This window comes from Myxocyprinus asiaticus, chromosome 25 (genome assembly GCF_019703515.2).
Source record: "Myxocyprinus asiaticus isolate MX2 ecotype Aquarium Trade chromosome 25, UBuf_Myxa_2, whole genome shotgun sequence".
Taxonomy (NCBI): domain Eukaryota; kingdom Metazoa; phylum Chordata; class Actinopteri; order Cypriniformes; family Catostomidae; genus Myxocyprinus; species Myxocyprinus asiaticus.
In genome coordinates, this window is record NC_059368.1 from 10,500,234 (window position 1) to 10,527,755 (window position 27,522).

The following is a 27,522-nucleotide window of genomic DNA, read 5'->3' on the forward strand; positions in this document are numbered from 1 at the left end:
ATACGCCACCACGAGGACTTAGAGTGCATTGGGAATTGGGCATTCCAAATTGGGGAGAAAAGAGAAAAACAAGGTTTCAGTGAGGCACTTACAATGGAAATAAATTGGGCCAATTTTTGGAGGGTTTAAAGGCAGAAATGTGAAGCTTATAATTTTATAAAAGCACTTCCATTAATTCTTCTGTTAAAACTCACTTATTATTTGAGCTGTAAAGTTGTTTAAATCATCGTTTTTACGGCCATTTTAGGGTTTACGTGTTACGTCTTCATGGCAACAAAGTTGTAAAATTTTATATAACTTTACACAGAAATAGTAAGCAATTTTGTCAGACTAAATTAGTGCATATTGTTTACATCTTGTGGCTATACTTTTGAAACAGTGAGTATTTTAATGTTTACAGTTTGGCCCCATTCACTTCCATTGTAAGTGTATCATTGTTACCCATCTGTTTGCTTTTTTTTAAGAATAGGAGGGACGAGTCGAAATTAATTTTGTGGTAATCAGTATTATGCCACAAATGCTGTTGATTGAGCTTATTTTGTAATGAGCCCAGAATAGTCTTTTAAATCAACATCAAATCATATTTTATGTGATAATATGTATAACAAGGCTTAAAATTTAATATTAAGAACTATATCAGATGTTAGAAATAAAAATAGAGAAATTTAATACGGGGGCATTTTCTGCCACCACATTCTGAATTTCAGTGGCATTTTGGTCACTTTTGGTGCCATTTTTGCCCGGAGCCCCCCTTCTGAGTCTGACCCTTGACCAGGCATTGCCAAACTCCAAAAATGACAAATAAACACCAAAAAAAGCATAATTCAATTAGTCATTATGACTTGTGCATTAAATTCCAAGTTTTCTTAAACCATTATATTAGTTTTGATTGAGGAACAGACTGAAAGTTAAGTTGTTATTCACTAAAAATCTTGCCTGAAAGCCATGGTCACCATTCGCTCTCACTGTATGGAAAAGAGCAGCTTGGATGTTTTGCTCTGAATTACTCCTTTTATGATCAGTGGAAGAAAGTAATGTGGGTTGACATAATAAAAAAAATATTTTTTTTTGTTTGTTTTTTTTGGGGGGTAAACTATTCCTTTCATATATTATTTATAGTTTTCCTTCTTTTATGTTCTGCGTGTGTCAATAGATAAAACTGTTTATGTAACATGCAGTTCTGCTCAGTGGCTCTTCCTCAGAACAATGAGCGCTGGAGTCACAGCATTTTCATGCCAATGTATGGCACACACTCTCCCACTTGCCCCATCTATTTTAAAATAGACACAATGCAACTGGAAGATTACTGAAGATTTAACTCTTAGATTTTTTTTTTCTTCATCTTCAGGCTATTTCCAGTGCTGACATAAGAAAGACTAGAAGGAGGAGGTTTTCTTTTAATCCCGTGAATATGACAAGAGCTCTATCCATGTGTCGTTTCATGGTCCTAAGACTCAGTAAGCTATATTTCAATGTCTATTTTTCACATAGTTTTGTAGGATGAATTAAGAGGAATTTAAGTCCTCTTAGCTTCCTACATCCCGGATATGTAAAACTATGGTTTAACTATGCACAGAGACTACATAGGATGGCAATATAGTGATTAAATGCATTAGACAACTGTTTTTTGAGAGAGTTGATACCACTTAAAATGAACCGAGAATCCGTGATCAGCACGTGATAGGTAATTAAACCTGCAAACATTTGTGGTTTGTTTGAGATGCACTAATAAATTTGTTACTTTTATAAGTAATCTGTGCAAGAAATTTTTCCTTTTAGAGTCAGGATGCATTGCTGCTGTTAAATGATCTGTGTGCGACAAATATAAAGACTGATAATTCTTAATAAGAATGGAGTTGAAAGTGTAAATTTCACTATATGGATCAACTATATCACATAAAGAAAGGTTCGATTTTGAGTTGGGAGCTTTTTAGTACTGATACTGTAACAGTCCATCAGTTCATTATACTGTATAATTTTTTTCTTTTTTTTTTTAAACACAAACCATTTACAGTACCACTTTTTTATTTTGTTGTGTTTTTGTCATGTCAATGCATGCTTTTCATAAACCTCTTTGTCTGTGGTCATTACCACTTTTAATTGGTAATAATGAGGTTTTCGTGTGTGCAGTTACTTGTAAAAGGCATATAGTCTCATTTATTTCTGCAGATTCATGTTCAAAATACAAAGTCATGTTTATGCATTTAGGTGCAATATAATATGTAATTTACATAATGATGAGCAATATACAATGTACAATATATCTCAAGCACTTTGTAATACTGTCCAACATTGTCATAAAACGTGGGTTTAAGCCTCTTGTGTGAAGTGCTACAGATCATAGTTTCACACTATTGGTGAGAAAAACATTTTTTTGCACTTTTACAGTGAGCAACTTGTATGTGGTAAGGTCATGACAGAAATAAAAATTGGCATCATTACGAAAGTATCCCAGTTTAATGTCATAATAACATTCCATAATACCCACTGGCAATTAAAGGGTGGGGGGGGGGCGCACCTTTAAGTGGTCTTCCTTTACTTATAATCATGCTTTGCCCTGCTTGCAATGAAAAGAACACTGATTTACAAGATGATAGTCTGCAGTAACAATGCAAACCCTATTGTATATTGTTAAGTGGTAACTTAATACAAACAAACAATGTAAACACTAAAAGGATGTTTGTACATTACAACTGTAGATTGAATGAATCTAAATGTAGGCCCGTGGGCAGAGTTGAGCAGAGGTCCATTCTAATGGAAGTTCTGTCGTGGCTCTTGCATGTGGTTCCTTGAAATGGTCCAGAGGTGGTGGAGACCACAGAAGGTCACCAGATGCTCTTCAGATTCCACTCTTAATAATAAAGGTTTCAGATAGAACCTTTTAAAATTCTGCTAAGGACTTTTACTTCTCTAGTTCTGTTCTAGAACCCAGAAACCCATACACTGATCTGGAGAACCTATAATGTAACTCCAAGAACTTCTTTAAATCTCCAACTCAGGAACCCCATGCCCCATACAATGGTTCTTGAGAGTTCTTTGCTAAGTGCATGGTGCTGCAAAGAACCAGTGAGGAACCTTTATTTTTAAGAGTGTAGGTCGAGCAGAAGAAGCCTTTTACCTGGCATCGGTGAGTGTCATGTCAAGCTTTAGCGAGAGTTTCAAAAAGAAAGCAAGAATAGGGGATCTGTAAAGTGCACTGAGCTTGTTCTTTCCTCTTCGTTTGAAACCACTGGGCATCACTGTACTACAACTACTTCCCAACCTCATCAAGATATTTGCGGTTCAGTCGCGCCTGTTCTCTTTGATTCTCGTTCCGTGCCATTTCGATCATGTTTCTCAGCAGGTGGAAGGTGAGATCAATGGAGATCGGTGGATCGGCGTTCCTTTTGGCAAACTCTGCGAGCTCCTCTAAGTTGTTGTCCTGGTCTGGAGAGCGCCCATTTACCGCGGGAAAGTGCGGAAAAGGCAAAACACCGGCTTTCTGCGGTCCGAGATTTCTTTGCAAATACTGCAGGATATTTTCACCCACGAGGTCGTAGGACATATGGTGGTCTCCAGCCTGGTTTAAGAGCACATCGTCGAGTAGGTTGGTGCTGTACCCGTGTCCGTCTAAGATGCTCAGATCACGGGGTCGACAGATACTCAGCGGGATGTGAGTGGTCAGTAACACTGAAGTTATGAGCAGGACCAAAGGGACAGGCTTCATACTGGACACACCCGTTCGGTTTCTGAGAAAAAACAAAACAAAACAAAACACACCAATCTAAAGCAGCTCATTTTTGAATCTGATTAAAAGTTTCATTCATTGAAATTAAATATTCTCTAGAGGAAAATTACAAAATTATTTTTAGTAAATAAACATAAAATGCACATATAAAAAAATAACATATATAACTAAAAAATAATATAATTATAATAAAAATATATTCTATAATAATATATATAATAACATGTATAATACTTCATATAAAAACTTGTAAATTAGAATATTGTAGAACACTATTAAATGTTAGGCTATAATAATTATAATAATATTATTAAACAAACTAATAATATATTCGTAAATTATATATTCGTAATAATAAATAATCAACCAATACAGGGGAAATAACCCCCACGCGGGCCAAGTAAAAAAGTTTAAATCTGAACTCGTTTATGAAAGCAAATAAAGCGCAAAACACGCAAATTATTAAATAAAAGAACAATAAAAACGCGACTACGGGTCCACGCGCTTAATAACTATCAGAATCATATCAATATCATAATAACTTAGTAGCCAACTTGCCCGTACTATTAGAAGTAAAAAAAAAAAAAAAAAAAAGTGAAAATCATATACTAGGTAAATTAGTATACAAACAATTTTTTAAATAAAATTCCCAACAGTCGAAAAGAAAAATTAATGCCTAATTAAAGATATAGTACATATTTAAACTACTCTAACAGATAATACATAATAATCTATGAGTTGCAATCAGTGAATGAACACAGCGCTCAATGAATGGACAGTAAAGAAACCACTGCGCAATATGCTACAAACATAATATAAAACATCTATTATACTCATATCTAACCATCTTGAATGTCTCAGTTAAGAAGTTGAAAGCAAGTCATATAAGGTAACTTACTCGCTCGTCTTCTGTTGCTTCAAAAGTGCCTGTAAAAGAAGAGCGTTTGCAGCCAGCGATTGGAGTGGAGCGCCTCCAGCTGAATGGTTATATACATCCAAGACAGTTCCATTGACGTCAGTGGAGGTGCATAAAATGCTTGTAAATGAGGCAATTCTGAAGTGAAAGGAAGAGTGGAAGAAAGGTGGCGTAGATCCTAGGACAAGGTGAGACTCAAGGTGCAGGTCGATTGTGTCTTCTATATGTTTTCAATCAAATAACGCAATCTTGATACTATTCTAAAGTCAGAAATGTAGTGTCAAATAAAGGAAATATGTCTGAAGTTGTAACAGACAGGTGATCAGCGGATGGTGTTATTGGTATTTCGTTGTCATATCACTTAAATTTGTTATGCACCTAAACAAAGTGAGCCAGATTTCTGCATGGCTGGGCATTTGTTTTCAGGGGGAGAGCAGAAGCGCGCGACGGGGTCACGCACGAGGACTGTCTCTGTCCAAGGTGCTGAAATTCTTTAAGACGCAGCCAGACCTCATGGCTTATTCATATCATAATAAAACGAAGAGAACGTATTTTTTGTGCATATTTCTGTTTATATTGGACAGTGTGAGTCCACTTATTATTTGAGCTTTGGCAACACTATACATATACTGTATATATATATACACTCACTAAGCACTTTATTAGGTACACCTGTATGCCTACTTATTCATACAATTATCTAATCAGCCAAACATGTGGGAGCAGTGCAATATATGAAATCAGGCAGACACAGGTCAGGAGCTTCAGTTAATGTTCACATCAACCATCAGAATGGGGAAAAATGTGATCACAGTGATCTGGATCATGGCATGATTGCTGGTGCAAGATGGGCTGGTTTGTGTATTTCTGTAACTGCTGATCTCCTGGGATTTTCACGCACAACAGTCTCTAGTTTACGCAGAGTGGTGGCAAAAACAAAAAACATCCAGTGAGCGACAGTTCTGCGGATGGAAACACCTTGTTGATGAGAGAGGTCAACAGAGAATGGCCAGTCTGGTTCGAGCTGACAGTAAGGCTATCTCAGATAACTCCTCTGTACAACTGTAGTGAGCAGAACAGCATCTCAGAATGCACGTCGAACCTTGAGGCGGATGGGCTACAACAGCAGAAGACCAAGTCAGGCACTTTATAAGGACCATAGTGTTCCTAATAAAGTGCTCAGTGTTTATGTATGCACAATATTATTATTAATAACAATAATAATAGGTATTGTACATATTGTTTTACATTTATACTGCAACATGGCTATGTGGTTTTTCATGAGGTGCTTTCATGAAGTTATAGTTAGAAACCTAAATCATTTAGATTTAATTTTCAATTATAAGCAAAACAGAAACCAGATATTCCACAGTGTAACTATTGTATTAGAGCACATGATATTATAAAGCTTAAGTGACCCATTGCAAGAACAATCTGTTTATAAACAAGTAGTCTACAGGCCAAATCCACAGCATCAGGATATAACATTTGAGAACATTATACTTGGGGAACATTGTATAATACAAGTACAGCTTGGTAAGTGGTAATACTGATATTTCTTTAATAACTACTGTAACTATTATAATAACTAACAAGTTTTAGAGAAGTGTAGAGAAAACAGCCAGATGCAGAGGTGTAGTCACTGTTGAGTACCGTTTCTGGCTAGCTGTCAATTCCCTGTTAGTTGGAAACACTGTGATATTTCTATGCACTAGATAGGGAAATCTCTGGACCTTTATATATGGCTTTACCTCCCTGATCAATGTAAAGGAGCAAATAATGAGATGAGATTCAATGTTTGCTTTTCGTTGGGCTTATTACTGGCATCTGCTGGAAAGATAGAAGATACACTGTAGTAATCCAGTGACAGCTTTGACCACTCAAAAGCTGATTTACAGGCTGAAGCTGTGAATTGCAGTCAAGCTGAGGAACAGCCGCCTAATATCCTATTGGCAAGGGCAGCAAAGGACAGCGTCTATTAGTTCTACATTGTGATGGATAAACAGTAAATTTAAACCAAGTTTTCAGTGTCAGCTGTTTCCTTTAAAATATATAAACCATCATCTAGAATACCAATTTCAGAGTCCATGATGTAAAGACAAGTTAACCATTAGTTAACAAAGTTTAAACACTGAAAATATCCCATATGTTATGCATTTACCATCTTAAATTAATCAGTGCTTTACCCAGATGAAAATGTTACAATACACACACACACACACACAAAAGAAAAAACTGTTCCAGATAGATTCAGGTATGTAAACAATGTTCATGAAGCATGTTCTGTGAATAGTAAAAGATGTATTTTATATAAAGCAGTGTATTAACACTGTTAGGTAATGAGCCTGTTATAGGCAATGCCCTATTACAAAACTAATGTTTTAGGCGATGTCCATGAATAACATGTTCTGAACTTCATCACTTGTAAACACAAAAGACAGAAAAATAATCAAGAAAAATAATGACTCAAAATTATGTCACGTCCTGTAACCTAAACAGCCTGTTGTTCTTTTTTACCTGAGGGTGCAGATTGCAAAACAAACAGCGAAAAAAAAAAAGATAGTGGACAAATGATACACCATTAAATCGATTATACAGCTCTGGAAAAAATTAAGAGACCACTGCAAAATTATCAGTTTCTCTGGATTTTCTATTTATAGGTATGTGTTTGAGTATAATGAACATTTTTGTTTTATTCTATAAAGTACTGACAACATTTCTCCCAAATTCCAAATTAAAATATTGTCATTTAGAGCATTTATTTGCAGAAAATGACAACTGGTTAAAATAACAAAAAGATTGTTTTTTCAGACCTCGAATAATGCAAAAAAAAAAAGTTAATATTCATTTTTAAACACAATACTAATGTTTTAACTTAGGAAGAGTTCAGAAATCAATATTTGGCGGAATAACCCTGATTTTCAATCACAGCTTTCATGCATCTTGGCATGCTCTCTACCAGTCTTTCATATTGCTGTTGGGTAACTTTATGCCACTACTGGTGCAAAAATTCAAGCAGCTTGGCTTTGTTTTATGGCTTGTGGCCATCCATCTTCCTCTTGATCACATTCCAGAGGTTTTCAATGGGGTTCAGGTCTGGAGATTGTGCTGGCCATGACAGGGTCTTGATCCGGTGGTCCTCCAGCCACACCTTGATTGACCTGGCAGTGTGGCATGGAGCATTGTCCTGCTGGAACAACCAATCCTCAGAGTTGGGGAACATTGTCAGAGGTCTGAAAACACCATCTTTTTTTTTATTTTGACCATTTGTAATTTTCTGCAAATAAATGCTCTGAATGACAATATTTGTATTTGGAATTTGGGAGAAATGTTGTCAGTAGTTTATAGAATAAAACAAAAATGTTAATTTTATTCAAACACATGCCTATAAATAATAAATCCAGAGAAACTGATACGTTTGCAGTAGTCTCTTAGTTTTTTTTTTTCAGAGCTGTATATATACAGTACATATACCTAATACAAAATATTATAATAGTCAATTCAGCAAGTAAGTAGAAGTGGATTTGGAACATCTCATTACATCTTGTTGGCTTTCCAGGAGAGGTAAGAATTCCAAGCAACAGCCACAATCTGAACAACAGCCAACCTACAAAACATTAATGTTTTAGAGATCATGACTATATTTTTATGTATACACCAATCAGCCACAACATTAAAACCACCTGCCTAATATTGTGTAGGTCCCCCTTGTGCCGCCAAAACAGCGCCAACCCGCATCTCAGAATAGCATTCTGAAATTATATTCTTCTCACCACAATTGTACAGAGCGGTTATCTGAGTTACCATAAACTTCTCTGTTGACCTCTCTCATCAACAAGGCATTTCCATCCACAGAACTGCCCCTTACTGGATGTTTTTTGTTTTTGGCGCCATTCAGAATAAATTCTAGAGACTGTTGTGTGTGAAAAACCCAGGAGATCAGCAGTTACAGAAATACTCAAACCAGCCTGTCTGGCACCAACAATCATCAATGCGATTATCTAATCACCCAATCATGTGGCAGCAGTGCAGTGCAAAAATCATGCAGATACGGTTCAGGAGCTTCAGTTAATGTTCACATCAACCATCAGAATTGGGGGAAAAAATGTGATCTCAGTGATTTCGACTGTGGAATGATTGTTGGTGCCAGATGGGCTGGCTTTTTTCAGATTAACAATTTTTATTGATTCACATATTGAACATATATACAACAAAACATACTGTATATACACAGAATCAACAATTAACCCCCACTATACCCCTCCACTCCCAATCCCCAACCCCACCCTGGCTCCCAACAACATCCCAGTGGTTGTACAAACCAAACAAAACAAAAAAAAAAAAAAAAAAAAAAAACATCCAGAAACATCAGATTTCCGCCCCATTTTTCCACAAACAAGTTAAACTTCCCCAGTCTTCTAAATGACCCTTCTTCAAAGGCCGCCACCCTCCCCATCTCCAAGCACCACTCCTGAAATGAGGGTGCTCCAGCCGACCTCCATCCCCTTAAAATTATCTCTATGGCGATCATGAAACTGGTTTGGACCCAACTCTTTATGTGCCTATTCTCAACATTGATGACCGCCCCATCGCCCAAAATACAGAGTCTGGGGCAAAATGATACCCGAGTGCCCAATACATCACAGACAAAACTCTGAACCTTCAACCTAAACTCCTGGATCTTAACACCCCCCCAAAAGACATGGGTTATGTCTCCATCCTCTGATTGGCATCGCCAGCAGGTTGGTGTATCTTTAAGACCAAGCCTATACAATCTAGAGGGGGTCCAATTGAATCGATATAAAATCTTGAACTGCATAAGGCGCACCCTTGCATCTCACGTTTTTTAGAATCCTAGCCCACTCTCCCTCCTCCAATACCAAGTTTAAATCTTTCTCCATAATCTCTTGAGAAGTTGAAGCTCCGTCCCCCAGACTTTGCTATGCTAAGTTGCTTGAAATAAGACAGCGGGACATCTATATGGAGAGACTGTTCCAGGTAGTTGAATTTTGGAATACAATTCACTTTAATAACATTAACCTTCCCAGTCATCGATAAATGTAATGAAGCCCACCTGCGCACATCGCTTGAGAACCTTTTTATTAAAGGGTCAAAATTAACTCTAACTAAATCACATAAATTTTCTGGGAATAAAATACCCAAATACTTAATGCCCTGTTTGAGCCACTGGACGGCGCCCAGCTGAAAAGCTGTTATCGGGCAGTACGCTGTCAGAGCCAAAGCTTCGGATTTAGACCAATTAACTCCATATCCCGAGAACTTAGAAAGGAATAAATCTGTGGAGGCAAGGCATAGATCTAGAAGGGTTGGAGATGAATAATAGAATATCATCTGCGTAAAGCAGAAGCTTATGCGCCACCCCTCCCGCCACAACCCCGGGAAAATCGCAGCTGCTAATGTTTCCAGGGCAAGACAGAACAATAATGGGGAAAGAGGGCAACCCTGCCAGGTGCCCCTATCCAGAGTAAAATAATCTGAAATTAATCCATCTGTTTGTACCGCCACTACCGGGTGTCTCTAAAGTAGCTTAATCCATCCAATAAACATACTCCCAAACCCGTACATTTCCAAAATCTTAAAAAGATAATCCCATTCTACCATATCAAACGCATTTTCGGCATCAAGTGAGATGGCAGCGACCGGAGTCTGATCATTCGCCACTGACCACATGATATTGATGAAATACCTAATTGTATCAGAAGAGCTGCAGCCCCGAATAAACCCCACCTGATCTATATGTATAAGAGATGTCATAACTTTACTTAATCGATTAGCCAGAATTTTTGACAATGTTTTATCGTCTAGCTGGATCAGGGAAATTGGACGGTAACTCTTACACTCACTTGGATCTTTGTCCTTTTTTAAGAATCAGACTGATCCGGGCTTGCGTCATGGTTGGCGGAAACTTTCCATTCTTTATACGGAATCATTAAACTTCTAGCAAAAGTGGAGCCAGTTCTGTAGCAAAATATCTAAAAAAAACTCAGCGGCAAAGCCATCTGGCCCCGGAGCCTTGCCTGTAGGCAAGGCCTTAATTACCTCGCCAAGCTCCTCCAAGTTTATCTCAGAATCAAGAGAATTGTTTTGCTCAGTCGTCAGTTTAGTGAGGTCTAAAGGTTTCACAAAATTTCTAATATCTTCATCAGTAGATGAAGACATGGAACTATAGAGATCAAGATAGAATCCTTTAAAAGCATTATTAATGTCTATGGCCGAGGTAAAAATTTCCCCACCAGCAGATTTCACTGAGGGAATGGTAGAAAAAGACTCTCTCTGCTTTATATATCTAGCTAAAAGCTTCCCTACTTTGTCCCCCGACTCAAAGTATGACTGTCTTGCCCTGAATAGCCAAAACTCCACCTTCTGTGACAAAATAGTATTATATCTCTGCTTCAATCGGGTCAGTTCTCTGAGGCCATCAAGCGACATTTTTAATGCCTCGGCACTTTTAATATTCCCTTCCAACTCCACAAGTTCTCGTGCTTTGGATTTTTTGATGAATAAGGCATACTGTATGATCCGACCCCTAAGAACCACCTTAAGTGCCTCCCAAGCCACGCCCACAGAGGATACTGAGGACCAGTTGGTCTCTATATAAATTGATTTCAGCCTTTAATATTTGTTGGAAAACAGGATTTCGCAAAAGGGATACATTAAAGCGCCAACTATATGATTTCTTTTTCTCCATATGTGGCAACACCTCTAAACACACGAGGTCGTGATCTGAGATGAATATGTTTCCAATTGAGCAGTCAACAACAGATGAAATGAGGGACTTAGATATTTAAAAAAAAAAAGTCTATTCTAGAATAAATCTTATGGACTGATGAAAAGAATGTATAGTCCCCTATCAGATGGGTTCAAAAGTCTCCAAATATCTGTAAGACCAAGATTTTTACACATCATGAGAAGCGTCAATGTTGCTCTAGGGGGCTTGCACACTTTTGCTTCACTATGATCAAGGACTGAGTCCATCAATAAATTAAAGTCTCCTCCCAATATTATATCATGAGGGATGCCAGCAGCTTGCAACATCCCTTCAAGAGCTATAAAAAAGCCCTGATCATCAGCGTTAGGTGCGTAAATATTAGCCAAAATCAAACTTTGCCCCTGAATTTCTGCTAAAACTATAATGCTTATCAATGTAATGACTCCCCTGCTCTTACTTGAGCCAGCACTAAAGAAAACATGCCCACCCCATATCTTCCCAAATTTTTCAGCTTCCTGCATTTCTTGAAGAAACACTATATCATATTTCTTTCGTTTAAGAAAAGAAATAACCTTCCTTCTTTTTATGGGGTGCCCCAACCCATTCACATTCCACATAGAGAGAGACAATCCATTCATATTAACATTTGACATTTTAACATATTAGACAAAATAGATTGTGTCAAAATCTAAATTATAAAGACCACATTCCAACATAAGTCCGGTGTTTCTATACAGATTTTGTGAGACAGAATTACATAACAGAAAAAATCTATAAAACAAACTCCAGCCAATGGGCAGAATAAACACAAAGAACGTGTAGATTCATCCGCATAACTGTCCCGAAGGTGTGTTCCTCCACAAAACAAACTCCAGCCTCTAGCGGAACCAGCACACACACACACACACACAAAAAAAGGCACCCAGTTTCCTCGGTCGGTCAAGTGAATGTTCAGCGAGTCAGGCCCACTCGATTGCAACGTGAGACTCACACCATGACTTACTCATTCTACTGACTTTATGAAGGACATCGCTTGCTGTGGTCATGTAAATATTTTGCAGCCATCCTTAGTATCTATTCTCAATTTGGCCGGGAACATCAATGCCAGATGGGCTGGTTTGAGTATTTCTGTAACTGCTGATCTCCTGGGATTTTCACACACAACAATCTCTAGAATTTACTCTGAATGGTGCCAAAAACAAAAAACATCCAGTAAGTGGCAGTTCTTTGGATAGAAATGCCTTGTTGATGAGAGGTCAACAGAGACTGGCCAGACTGGTTTGAACTGACAAAGTCTATGGTAACTCAGATAACCCCTCTGTACAATTGTGGTGAGAAGAATAGCAACTCAGAATGCAATTCTGAGATGTGGGTTGGCGCTGTTTTGGCAGCACGAGGGGGACCTACACAATATTAGGCAGGTGGTTTTAATGTTGTGGCTGATCGGTGTATATGTATGTATGTATATAGATGGACAGACTGTCTCATATAAGTAGTTGATCCCAATGCAGAAACGCAGGTGCTAAAAAGTAGTAACATCAAATAAAGACCTTTTTTTTTTTTTTTTTAATTAAATTCCTAACAGACGAAAAGAAAAATTCATGCCTAATTAAAACTTTCAAAATTTTCTTGGCTTCAGTCCCTTTCATGTCTCTTTTTAAATGCTGTATTGCTGCACAGTGTTTCTTAAAAACATCCTGTTCGTACTTTCCCCAGTGACGTCCTTAAGTCTCTGAGCCAAGTTGGATTAGTGCCCCAAAGCAATGGACTCACAATAATCACTTGACTTTATAGGTTAAAAGAATAGTTCACCCAAAAATTAAAATTATTTAATCATTTACTCACCCTTATGCTATCCCAGATGTGTAACTTTTTTTCATCTGCTGAACTCAAATTAAGATTTTTTTTAAGAATTTCTCAGCTCTTTTGGTCCATACAAAGCAAGTGAATGGGTGCCAAAATTTTGAAGCTCCAAAAATCACATAAAGGCAGTATAAACAATCCATCAGACTCCAGTGGTTAAATCAATGTCTTCAGAAGTGATATGATAGGTGTGGGTGAGAAACAGATCAATATTTAAGTCCTTTTTACTATAAATTATCCTCCCTGCTCAGTCAATCCCCACTTTAACTTTCACATTCTTCTTGTATTTTTAGTGATTCACATTCTTCATGCACAATGCCACCTACTGGGCAGGGAGAATAATTTTTGATAACAAAAGGACTTAAATATTGATCTGTTTCTCACCCACAACTATCAAATCACTTTTGAAGATATGGATTAAAACACTGGAGTCATATGGATTACTTTTATGATGTTTTGGTGCTTTTTGGAGAGTCAGAATTTTGACACCCTTTCACTTGCATTGTATGGACCTACAGAGCTGAAATATTCTTCTAAAAATCATAATTTGTGTTCTGCAGTAGAAAGAAAGTCATACACATCTGGGATGGAGTAAATGATGACAGAAATTTCATTTTTGGGTGAACTGTCCCTTTAAAATGGATCATTTATATATATATATATATATATATATATATATATATATATAAATAATTTTTTTTTTCTTTTTTTTTTTCTTTTCTTCTTTTTTTTACTTTACCTGTGATGGAGAGGAATGAAATAAAAATTGGCTATCTGCACTGGTGGCCAGAGCTGGAGAAATAGAGTACAACAAGATACTGCATTAAATAGAAAATTACTGATGGACTGATGTTTAAACCAATGAGAAAAAACATTATATGTAATGCCAAGTTCAACAGGACAACACTTACATAGTAATTGCAGATTAAGGCATCCATGTAGTCCTGTTGGGATAAGGAAAAGATTAAGTATTAGAGTAAATATAAACAAAAAAATTGAGGCAAGCATCAATATTTCTACAAACCCCCAATCTTAAGTATTACACTTTGGCGTGAAACTCATTCTTCACATTTTTGCCATGAACAGGAATGATGCATCAAATCATACACTATAAGGAAAGGTGTGCAATTACTTTTCTTTGTGGTTAGAGTTACGAGACAAAAAAAATCCTATACACTTACACTTAAGGAGGTACCTGACATAGAAATCTACTTTATTTGTATAATTTAACTAATAGAATTAAAGTGTCTCATGGAGAAACTCTCTACTAGACACCAAGTGATTAAAACTCATTTCATTCTCTTATAAGTCTTCATAACTCAAAGCTTCTGACATCCAGACACAAAAGGACTCGTTACCTGTTCATTCATGCTTTTATCATGTCATGACTAATGCCTGTGGTATCTGACCCAGCTGGAGGGGATCCACTCACGGATACCCTTAAAGTGCTCTTCACACTGTAACAGCTCCACACCTCAACCCCACTACATCAAACACAAGTCAACACCCTCCTTTCCCTACTGACATATAAAAATCAAGTCATCTGGCACACCAGGGCCCTTTCCTTGCCGATGCCATCTTTTGAAAGGTCAGCTTAGTAAGATTGAGTGTGTAAAAGAAGCCCGTATTAGACACTTAGGCTTTTTTTGTTGTTGTTCTCTTTGCCTTAACAGTTTCTAATTAAGAATGAACATGGCATCAACCACCTGGGGTGAAACCACTGCAGGCTGACACGTCACTATATTGTTTCCCCTGAGTTTGATGTCACAGGAATTTAGCCCCTCACGAACAGAACAATGTTTCATTTTTTGGACTGTTTTGAACATGAAAAGACACTCAACAGGGACGCCAAGTTGGCAGAATTTATCTCAGTCTTTAGAAGTGTGCTACAACAAAGACCACCCAAATCCTGAATGCCTGGGAAAATGGCCACAGGTAGAAAGCTGAAGGCTGTTAAAGGGATAGTTCACACAAAAATTTAAATTCTGTCATTATTTACACACCCTCATGTTATTCCGAACCTTTATGATGTCCATTCTTCAATGGAACACACAAGATGATGTTAAGCAGAATATAAGCTTCAGTCACCATTCACTCTCATTGCATCTTCTTTCCATTAAATGAAAGTGAATGGTGACTGAGGCTAACATTTGACCTAATATCTCCTTTAGTGTTCCAAAGAAGAAAGCAAGCTATATGGGTTTGGAACAACAGGAGTAAATTATGACAGAATTGTAATTTTCGGGTGACCTATGCCTTTGACTACGATTGCCCCAGAGATTCATACTGGACGAACCTTGATGAAGCCACCAGACTCAAATGCATCATGGCATGCAGAATCGTAGTTTTCCTGTCTTTTCATTATGACAGTGATCGCTCTATTATAGTAACAGGCTATAAACCGTCAAACAGCTCATGATGAGGACAATAATGAGCGGATGAGTTGTTAGTTCTAATCTTGTTTTTTCCACAAGCTAATGTGCACTTAACCTTTCAATGTAATATCAACTGCAGGGCAACTCTCTAGACTCGACACTTGTTGGCTATGGTGCATCTAGTGTCATTTGGTAAAGGAAGAGAAAGCAGTCAGTGGGGAGATGGTATTTAAAATGAATTCACAAACAAATAGTTTTTAATACAGGCTCAGACACATTTACCTTTGCACGGCGAAATTCCCAACTGGTCTCATAGAATGAACGTTTCTTTATATAAATATTTGCAAACTGACTTTTACGCCGCTTTCTACGTTTCGCTGCAGTTTCCTGGTTAAATGAACAATAGAGGTGCTACAACAACTGTTAGTTTTATTCATTGTCACACAAATCATGAGTACAATTGCTGGTTATGACTTTATAAAAAAGTATTTTTCACTCTATTACTCACCCCCCGCTATGTTATGATACAAAACACTTGATGTAAAAAAACAAAACATTTCAATACTTGTATTACACACCCACCTACATATAAACACTTATTCCAATATCATTAGCTTGCTTGGTAGCTCACCTTGATAGATCATTGGACTTTGGATTCGACAACAGCGGTTCGAGACCAGTCAAAGATGCACGAAAGTGAAAGTGGCATAGAAGTGACACAAAATTACATGGCTGCTTCAGCAAATGTGTGTGGCTTTTTTTGTTGTTTTTTTTTTTTATTTGCATTTTAGAATACTATCGGTTGGGACTTCTGGTTTGGTGATGCGGTATTATGATGCAAGAAAGTAGAGCTCCTGGCATATTCTTATAATAAACACTTTAAAGTGTCATTTAAGGGATCTAAGTTGTTCTTACAAATATTATAGCAGAGTTTGTCACAATTGTAACGACAGAACAGGATGAGCAAGAACAAATCAGTAGCGAATGCTCCTCCAACACCTCAAACTAGCATAGCTAGCAAATTAGCCGCGATGACTAGCGCAGGAAAGTTCGAAGAAGCTTCTTTAAGCAATGACGGTGTCTCTATGAACCAACTAATAAAAGAGCTGATGAAACAACCAATTTCGCTGAAAGAAGATATCTCTTCCCTTATTCAGGAATTTATGGCCCCACTTCAAGCATCCGTAAATGCGTTAACAGAGACAGTCGCTGGTTTTCAGGCCTGCTTGTGTGCAACAGAATCACTGGCGGGTGATAATTTTAACACACTGGCTGCTGCCGAAACAAGAAAGAAAGAACAAAATGCGATACTCTTAGATCGAGTCGAGGACATGGAGAACCGACCTTGGAGAGCAAATCTGAGGATACTAAATGTTCCAGAGGACAGCGAGAAAGGCCAATCTCCAACCACATTTGTGTCTGAGATGCTGATGGAAATTTTGGGTCAAGAAGTTTTTGAAAAGCCCCCTGAACTGGAGCAAGCTCACCGTTCTCTGGGCCCAAAACCAGAGGAAGGAGGACCTCCTCGTCCATTGGTGGTGTTCTTTCATAGATTCCAGCAGAAGGAAAGAGTGCTAAGATGGGCCAGACAACATAAGGTGCAATATAAAGGCTCTACTATATCATGTTGTTTATGTGCTGTTATTTGTGCTGACATAATTGATATGCCTTGTTTAAATAGATTGCTGAGAATTTTACTGGTTCAAGGTTTAATGTTAAGTTAATGTCAAGCACTTTGTTTTTAAAGATTATGTTGGATACCAATTTATTCAGTGCCCTAGAGGAGGAGAGCTAAATTATTTTTGAATAGTTTATTAAGGTGTTGCTCTGCACTGTTTGAATGTTTATGGAATTGCAGTCTGTTTAAGTGCTTATACTCGTGGTCCGTTTTTGGTACTTATGTATGTATACTTGATTTCATATTGAATGCCGTGATTTACTTATTAACCAACCATGCTGGGAGCCCTAGGGATAAGGTATGCAAAGACATGGACTTGAACTATCGGGAGTCATGTGACAATGGGGAGCTGCGGTTTGTCTTAGTTCAGAGGGCAAATCTAGAAAGTGTTATGTTTTTTTGCTGTAGAGGTTTACCATGGTGAAATAGCGGGCTGTGTCCTTGCCCAACAGTTAAAAAAAAAATCATCACCACAACTTATTCCAAAGAATTCTACTTTCCAAAATTTCTGCATTCCTGGCTAATGTGAGCATCCCCACAACTGAACAAGACAAAAGGACAAATTTAGACTTACCTTTACAGCTTCATGAAATAGAGGATTCAATAAAGGCTATGCAGAGCGGAAAGGCCCCAGGGCCGGATGGTTTTCCTGTCGAGTTCTACATAAAAAAAATTCTTCACAATTGGCTCCTCTGCTTCTTAGTATGTTCAATCACTCCCTTAAACAGTCGAGGTTACCACCAAAACATCACATAGGCTCTTATTACAGTTCTTCTGAGGCCTGGTAAAGATGCACGAGATTGTAGTTCATATAGGCTTATTTCTTTATTAAATGTAGATGTTAAAATATTATCTAAAACAGGGTTCCCCAATTAGTTTTCACCAAGGGCCAAATTCTGTCAACAATACAAAGTCAAGAGCCACGACCCTCAATGTAATGACAAAGTGTTTGTGCTGCTGCTATTATTATTGTTAGGGGTTCAAGCGCTTAGCGCTGAAACCCTATTGTAATTGTTAAGATTTTTATTATTATTATTATTAATTTTATTATTCTGCCATAAAACTGATCAGGCAGAGCAAACCGTAAGGGCTAGAGACTTGAAACTTTGTCAGATGGTAGTTGTATTGCTCACTACTCAGAAACACAGACTCGGCAGAATCAGTCAATAGGGGGCGCTACAGCGATCAAAAACGCAAAACTGCTCATAACTCCTAGACCGTTTGTCGTAGACTCAAGTGACTTTATACCATTGGTGTCCTTGGCTCAAACCAAACAAAACGTATATCTCCGATTTCATTTCCGCCTATAACAATTTTCCGCCATCTTGGATTTTTCATAAAACATACTTTTGCGAACTAGTCCTAGGTTTTTCGTCCAAACAGGACCAAACCAGTGCCAAACGATTCTATGGAGTCTCAATATCAAAAGTTATCAAAAAAAGTTTGAACTTTCGACTCGGGCTAGTTACGGTATGCGAAAACATCGGAAGTAGGAGTAGCCAATTTTACGTAAATGGCTATAACTTGAAGAAAATGAGATATCTTCACCATACTTGGCATGCTTATGTAAGAGGTCAATCTTTGGTCGCCCAGAAAAGTTGGCGTGGCTTTGGCACATGGTGGCGCTATAATACCAAAAAAACATGAAATTGGGTGTAACTATGAAACCATTAATCTTATTGACTTCAAAATTTGCATACATTGTCTTTGTCTCAGCTGCCATCATTGTCTATATGGACATTCACGTATGTTGAAAAACATGGCCGCCATCAGCCAATCAAATTTCAGCAGCTATTACACAAGGTTAACAATGACCGATCGGAACGAAACTTGGTGGACCTATTTGACTCTTGGACTGAGAGGGTTGTGCAAAGTTTTAAAAAAATCGGCCACTAGGTGGTGCTATCATGATATTTGTAGGTGTTAATGGTTGTATATAATGCAGTGTTGTGAAAAAACACAAGTAATATATAATCACCTGATGGCTCTTCTCATTCTAAACAACTTTGCCTCAAGAAGCACTGGTGTCTGTCAAACTGTTTGGTACATATTTCAGATAATGTTCAAAACCTACTTTTGCGAACTAGTCCTAGGTTTTTCACCGGAACCAAACCAGTGCAGAAATATACTCTGGAGTCTGATTATCAATAATCATCAAAAAAAGTTGAAATTTCGACTCACGGACGCTATGGGGTGCCAAAACGTTCGAAAAGAGCGGGCCATTTTGACTAAAATGTCTATAATGCCCGAACAAAATGAGATATTTTCACCAAACTTGGTACACATGTGTATGAGCTCAATCTGAGGTCACTGTAAAAACTCTAACTACGCAACCGTTAGTCTGATTGAGTTGAAAATCGGCATGCTGTGTCTTTGTCCAAGGTGCCATGACTGTCTATGAGGACACTGGCGTATCTCAAAAAACATGGCCGCCATCGGCCAATGAAGTTTGAGCACCTATTAGACAAGGTTAACGGAGGCTGATCAGCACAAAACTCGGTGGGCCTGTTTGACTCCTGGCCCTAGAGGTCTGTGAGAAATTTGAAATAAATCGGACACCCTTTACCCTTTGGTAGCTATAACAGTGTAATTTAGAAAATGGGCATGGTCAAGTGTACAAATAAGCCCATAATTCCTAAACAAAAACTCAGAACTTCACGAAATTAGCTGAGCACATGCGACATATGATTCTAAACAAGCATGCAGACTTTTATGGAGATCAGACCATAGTTGGCGCTATGAGCTTTAAAATGCTTTAAAAACCATGCATTTCCTTAGTAAATTGCCTGTATTGGTTGTAAATGGTCTATTCCATCTTTGATCTAGGTGGTTACATGCTAGCTAAATAAAACATAATACCTTTTTACGCATGTGCTTAAAGGTCGTAAACCGTTTGAACCCCATTAATTGCTGCTCGCAGCTATATTTATTATTATTATTACTATTTTTATTATTATTAAAAGAGTCACGCACAAATATTCTTTTTCTCAGTATTAGTAGCCTGTTTTATCTATTCAAACAATTATGAACATTTTGTTTGTATACAAAACTACACAACTTCGCCTGATGAAAAAAAACAAACTTTAATGAACAATCTGAATCTCCATGTCCTCCATGCGAGTCAACTGTTCCTGCACATCTCCAAACGGGATCTACTCCCTGCACTTTCCCTAACTGCTGATTCAATTATTAGACCTATTAGCATTAATATTGATATTGTTCTTAAGGATAATATAACAAAGTATTGCAATAATTTCAATAAAGAAAAGACCGTGAGCCAATGTTTTCTTATATATTATTTTTTTTAATATTAGGCTATGCATCATATTTTTTACTGTACAATGTTATTCTTACTGTGCACTATTCCATGTGTATTTGTATCACAGTACCTTGTGTTATATTATCCAGTCATTAATCCTGGCATTATAAAAAGAGTAGTTGGGTTCGGGAGTCCATTTGGAATATACTCGTAGCAAAATACAAGTGCAAATACAGTATAAATAGGACATATATTTATGCAACTGTGCTCTTTACTCATCTCACTTGCATAAAAGCACAGGTTATATATTCCTTAGAATGCATCAACACCATGGAAAGAACATAATGGACAGTTATGCCAAATTAGGTAAATAAATGCTTTAACAGCTTTCAGTATATTAATTTCTAGCACTAACAGCTAGCCTGAGCAGGGCAGGAGACTGATATAAATATTTGTATAACAGCAACAGCGCCCTACTGTACAGGGGTGTAATTGTTTTTCAATGTTATTTTTTTACGGACTATGTGTGTACAGACCTTTCGTCTGAAGTTTGTCTCGCAAAATAGTCATGGATTTGGTGTGGACAAGCCTTTAGCGGAGGCCAAACATTTGCGGCCTATTGAGAAACCCTGATCTGAAATCTTGGCTTCCAGAGTAGAAAACTCTTTGATTTTATCTCAAGTGACCAGATAGGATTTGTTAAGGGGTGTCATTCTTTTATTAATATTCGTAAACTTCGTTGTACATTCTCCCGCGTCAGAAGATATTCCTGAGGTCATTATTTCTCAAGATGCAGAGAAAGCTTTCAACAGGATTGAGTGGAATTATTTATATGCGATATTAGGTCAATTTGGATTTGGCTCAATTTCCTGGATTTGCTTGCTTTATTCCCATACAAAAGTGGCTGCTCACAGTACTTCACTTTGTCCAGGGGTACATGGCAAGGCTGTCCCCTGAGCCCTCTGATATTTATCTTGGCTATAGAGCCCTTGTCATCAATACTTATCAGAGACTATCAGCGGTATTAGAAGAATGGGTGTTGAGTACAAAGTTTCTTTATACGCCGATGATCTTTTATTATATTTATCTGATCCATTAACATGTGTCTCCAAAGTTGTAAAAATACTGGTCGATTATGGGAGTTTTTCAGGCTATAAACTTAACTTCTCAAAAAGTATATGTTTCCCTATTAATCATAAAGCAGATTAGATCATGGACACAGAGTTTCCCTTTTGCATATCAAAATAAGGATTTAAATATTTAGGAATTAATATCACCCGTTCATACTCTGGTCTGTTCAAAGCCAATTATAATCCTATACTTAACCCTTGTGCGTCATTTAAAAAAAAGTTACTCAGAGGTCCTTAGAGTTAAAAAATGTCTGTGTCAAAAAACTGCCATAATAATATTATATATTAATATTATTTTCCATATATGCATTGGAATATATGCATTTCCAAATGCTAAGGGGAATTTTTTGGGGGGATTATCACAGTCTGGGATATGTCAATGATTAGCAACAACATTGATTTTGATGTATTATTATTTTTTGTGCAGTGTCAGATTTAAAAAAAACTCCGTACCATAGAGGACAAAAATGTCAATGTCAAAAAACTGCCATAAAATATTATATATTAATATTATTTTCCTATCAGATATTTTTGTATTGGTTCTGGCATGTTTACCTTTCCCTGTGGCACGACTGGAAGGGCTTTGCGTCAGCAGTGTGGGAGATCCGGGTTCGGATCCTGCTTTGAAAACAGGAAGTATTTGCGTTCGCATAATTAGAGATGAGCGCGATTCAGAGATTGCATTGTCCCCTCCAACATTACATTTTTGCTCTACTGATGGTTAGGTTTAGTTTGGGATTTGAGCTGGGGGGGGGCAGTGTTTCATATTTCGGTAAGCACAGACTGATTTCAGCTAAAGAAAAGTCAACCTACTGTCTCTGATTTCAATGTGAGATCAGTCCGATTTTCCCCACGGAATTTCACAATTCAAAGGTATATGTGACCATGCCTTAATTGTAGGTCTTTTCCAGTTGTGCACAGTTGCCTTAAGCCAGTGCCACACTAACCGATTTTTTCAGCGATTTTCATGTGTGAGCTTCATTTACATAATTGCCGGTCAGTAGGTGAGAGACGGAGTGCGCATTAACGCCTGCCAGCGGGAGGTTGTTAATCACTCGACCTTCGGGACTCCCTGCTAAATTAATGGCTTCAAAAACTGAAAAAGCATATCAGGCCTGCTTGAAAAGATCGTTCTGTTTCCGGGGCATTCTCTTGTGTTCTCTTTAAGTGAGCAATGAGCTTCTTCTATTACTAAAGAACTGACAAGACATCAAGCTGAACTTTTTCATCTGTGATTGCACTCAGCTGCATATCATCACAAACACTGATTGCAATCCACAGTGATTCTGTCACCAAGCGTTTTCCTACACTAAATGACTAATGAAATCAGAAAGCGGAGACAGAATAGTCTGTTTTTATTGAATGTAATTTCTTTACTCAATGAAAGCAGAATATTGACATATGCGTTCTACGGTAAGCCTCGAGGAGATAAAAACACAATCACACACTTTCACAAGGTAACTGCTACTCCACAAATCCCTTCCTAAATCACTCTTTTACAATTGTTTATGCTCACGCCGTACTCCTGTTGTTATTTCAGTGAGCTTCATGTGACATGGAATCAGGTGTCACCCCTCCACCATTCTTAATCGGCAAGTGTGTCAAACCTCTGACTGAAGAGAGCAAGATCTTAGCAAAACAGTCTGCATGTGTGACACCCTCAGCCAAAATAGAGTTGTTTGGAGTCTGCTAGTGTGGCACCAGCTTTAGATTCCTATACTTTAGATTAGTGATAGACTCATATATGGGCCAGGATATACTGGATATTTGGCCTTTTTAGACAAAATTGGTATTGACGTTTCTTCTCATTTAGCAGATGTATTTTATCTAAACCTTATTCGGACGGGATTAGTTTTATATAGGGACGTGGTGTAATGTAATAATTACAAGAGTTTCTCAGGCATTTTAATCCTAAGCGAATTGGTCATGTCAGTAATTTTTCTGGACTTTTTACGGAGTGAGCATTCCTGCAGCATGTTTTATCTACTATACAACGACCTGTAATAATGAGCCCTGATAATATGAATCCGTGCAAATTTATGTTGGTAAAAAGTCCATAAATCTGTACTTTCCAGCCCGTGAGCCCTATAAATGTAGCTGTTTCTTAAGTTCTCCAAGTGTCTGAAGTGGATGTTGGTCAAGAGAAGAAATTGTAAGATTAAGACACAGCTTATAACACTGACTGTTGCATTTGACTGAACATGTTTTTCTCAAGCATTTTATGATGTCGATTTATTTACTCATGTAAAAGAGAAGGAAACAAGCATGTTTTCTTTTCGTTAGGATAATTAAAAAGATAAACGAGCACGTAATTTTTTATGATTTAAGCAGAGTGCGGGAAATTGTGTTGAGTCCTGCATTTCAGAACATATTCCAGATGGAAAAATTAAAATAATGTGAACGGATTGTCTTTATTTTTGATGCAGCATTAGGCTTGTTAATGTACCATTTCTGTTGTATTTAGCCAGATAGTCCAATTAATTTCTTTTTATAATTGCAGATGTAGTATATGATCATGTTTAATTTTTCCTGCATAATTAATCAGCACAGTTACATTTTCTAATAGGTCAGTTATGCATGACAGCAGTGTGTAAATGGAGTAAACACAACCATCTCTGTGATTTTTTATCCCATGCCAATCGACGGTAAACACTGCAGACATCTGCAGTAATAACTACTTTACAGATATATGTCCGGAAAAATAATCCCGTCTGAATAGGGCTTTAACCAACTTTCAGTACACTAACTGAAGGCACCGTTTCCCCAGAGATACCCCTTGATTTAAGTGCCTTAAACACAATGGGGACACAAGTTCTCACATTAACTCTCCAATTCAGTCATTCCAACTAGAGATCAAACCTATGACCTTTCCATTACTCGACCAGACCCTTACCCACTAAGCTACTGCTTCAATGTACCAGAACTGCCATAACAGTAACAGAGTGGTGTTTAGTTGTGTTCTAAAGGGCACTACTGCAGTCATGTCTTGACTTAAACAAAGTGAACACCTTCAACGTCCATGACAAGTTTTAACCTGTTTAAGCCAATGACAGTCCAACTAATAACCAGTAGGTGCGTGTTCCCACAAAACATGTTTTAAAGGATCAGCACGATATTCTTTAAGGTAAGTTGCAGGGTAGCAACAATCTAACCAAAAGCTTTACCAAAGGTGTTTTTAGTGATTGGCTTTCACCTCACAATTTTTTTGCACAGGCTGTTTGGCTTAATGAGCGTATTTATCATTAGCTTTCTGTCTTTTCTGACATTTAGGTGACTGACCTTTCAGTCTCATATTAACTCAGCCACCTTCCCTACATAAATAATTGATGGCTCCCACTCAGAGAGCAATGCTGCATCAACTGTTGTTCCTACAAGCCCATAAGTCACACTTCGCCAGTCCAGCTATCCTTCCCTCCAACCTTCCATAAATGCAAATACTCTCTAATTATGCTGGACCAATATAAGCATCAGTGTTGTGACTGAAGATGACAGAGAGCTGGTGAGAGTGGAGTTTCAGGACTACTGATGGGGTGGCCCACATGTGGCCTTTGTGATCTGATCAAAAAAAGTTTTAGACCCTGTTTAGACCTGTATTTAGCGCTGACCACTTGTATTCGGTTCACCCAAAAAGTATCTTAATACCAGGTGTAAATGGGGTCTTAAGGCCCGGGTATACTTTGTTTTGTATGATCTGGATCAGCTCGCGCCAGGTCGAGGGCGTTGCTTTTCAAAGTATACTCTTCTGACTGCGAGCAAATACGAACATATTTGACACATGCTCACTACAGCTGCTTTATGATACTCTTTTAGTACAGTCAATGGCAGGCGCATGCGCTGCACACAGACGAGAACTGCATCCGACTGTCGAGAAAATTTGAGCCACATGCAGTCAGTCCACGTGGACTGTGCTGATGACGGAATTTGTGTCATGCATACTTTGCGTGGAGCGATCCGCAACGCGGACACCTGAAGTATACTTTGGCCTTTAAGGGGTCTGGTAATAGTCTGGTTCTGGGTCTTGGAGGATCTGGTCTTGACTTTAACTCTGGTATGCATAGATGTTGTTAACTTGTTACATATTATTGAATGGTAATTTTTGCTTTATTTTATGAAGATAATTATGTTAAACTGACCCGCCTGAGCTTGGCTACATTCTCCTCCACAGTCAGCCCACTGAGAGCTCCAGATATTCCCAAGAAAGCACCCAGGAAACATGGTGCAAAGCCCACCTGTAGATATACAAAGATCAAATTGGAACAGAGTGCAACTAAAACTTATCTAACCTACCTGTCATTCAGTTGCAGATGCCATAAATATACATGGTTTATTAAAGAGCACCTATTATGATTTTTCAAATATTACCTTTCATGTAGTGTGTTATATAGCTGTTTGTGAATGTAAAAAAGTCTGCAAAGTTTCAAAAATCAAAGTGCATGACAAATGGAGTTATTGACTCCCAAAAGAAAGAACCGATTCTGAACACCTGAAACCAGTCGTTAGCAATTCCAGACTTACGAGCAGCCTCTGATCTTCATTGGCTGCTCGCGAACAGCTTTGACCCGCCCTCAAACACTACACTAAGCGGTAGACCAATCACAACAGACTGGGACATCTGACCAATCAGAGCAGAGTAGGCTCTCTGAAAGGAGGAGTTTAGAATGAATCCTTTAGGACGGATTATTGAACGAGTCGTTTTTGACACTGGGAAAAAAGGTAATGCTGCAATTTAAATTATGAGCAAATTAAAGTGTTTTTTTTTATTTTTTACTTTGGATGCATGTGAATCTATTTTATGAGACCTTTAAACAAAATTAGGCACGTTTAAAAACCATAATAGGTGCTCGTTAAGTTGAATGTTCAAAATAAAATGAAATACCTTTATATTATACTTACTATTCCAGACTAATTGTCAATATATAGACCACGGGCTCACATTGACAGATCTGCTAAAATATGCATGGCATATGTTAGCTATCAAGGAGGCACTGAGATATTGATTCATGCATTTATTATCAGCACACTAAACCAGTGGAATGCTTCCCTGTCTGGTTTTTCAAAAGGACACCCCAGGTAGATTACAGGAATCATCTTCAACAATGCGGCAACACAAGCAGCAACTAAAATCAGACATTAAGCAAACATTCACATGTAAAATGTTCATCCTCAGTTACCATTCACTTTCATTGCATTTACAAAAGATGCAATGAAAGTCAATGCTGATTGAGGCTTACATTCAGCTTAACATCTCCTTTTGTCTTCTGCTGAAGAAAGAAAGTCATATAGATTATGAATATCGTTAGGGTAAGTAAATGATTACGGAGTTCAAATATTTGGACAAACCATCCCTTTAATAGCTAATTGAGTATCAAATTAAATGAAAATAAGCATCTAGTTATGCCAATATGTGCATCTGAGGATCTCTTTGTAGGTATACACAGCCATTGTAAGCTCCTTGTACTGTAAATCTCAATAAAACAAATGTACCATTCGTGGATGACAGCAACCACACACATTCTCCCTGGTGGTATGGCTCCAACAGGAATTGTGTAGGTGGGTCTCTAAAAATAGCTCTAGAATCTGTTTTTGGTGAATAAAAGTGAGGGAAAAGGTTTGCGTTGTAAGCGCTGTTGTTTGGGTGTAATCCGATGCCGGGGAGAGGGCCTGTCTTGTGCGCCTTTGACCGCTTCATCCTGCATAATCATTCCACCAATCATGTAAACAATGACTTATGCAAACACTCATTTGTTTGCATAACAATACATAACTGCTTATCAAGGGATGGATTACTTGACATGCATGAAGAGACAGCTCGGAAGGGATACCCAAAAGGGATAAAGCATGTAG

At 37.8% G+C, this 27,522-nt stretch overlaps 2 protein-coding genes across 3 annotated transcripts in view; both read right to left on the reverse strand.

Moving 5' to 3' along the window:
• Window positions 1-39: 39 nt before the first annotated feature.
• On the reverse strand, window positions 40-4,791 carry LOC127416189 (UI-like). Its single transcript, XM_051655389.1, has 2 exons — window positions 4,626-4,791; window positions 40-3,728 (listed from the first exon to the last, which is right to left on the reverse strand). The coding sequence occupies exon 2, from the start codon at window positions 3,704-3,706 to the stop codon at window positions 3,251-3,253; it is 456 nt and encodes a 151-aa protein (XP_051511349.1). The 5' UTR covers window positions 3,707-3,728; window positions 4,626-4,791; the 3' UTR covers window positions 40-3,250.
• A 62-nt stretch (window positions 4,792-4,853) lies between these two features.
• LOC127416188 (protein Mpv17-like) overlaps window positions 4,854-27,522 on the reverse strand; it is a 47,499-nt gene continuing 24,830 nt past the window's right edge. Inside the window, exons 5-9 of one of the 2 annotated variants that reach the window (XM_051655387.1) lie at window positions 25,812-25,907; window positions 14,148-14,180; window positions 13,976-14,028; window positions 8,185-8,250; window positions 4,854-6,589 (exon numbers count right to left, since the gene is read on the reverse strand). In XM_051655387.1, the coding sequence (XP_051511347.1) occupies window positions 6,562-6,589; window positions 8,185-8,250; window positions 13,976-14,028; window positions 14,148-14,180; window positions 25,812-25,907 (276 nt within the window). In that variant the 3' untranslated portion in view covers window positions 4,854-6,561. Of the gene's footprint in view, window positions 6,590-7,066; window positions 8,251-13,975; window positions 14,029-14,147; window positions 14,181-25,811; window positions 25,908-27,522 lie in introns of those variants that run through there. The other variant, XM_051655388.1, reaches the window with a different exon arrangement.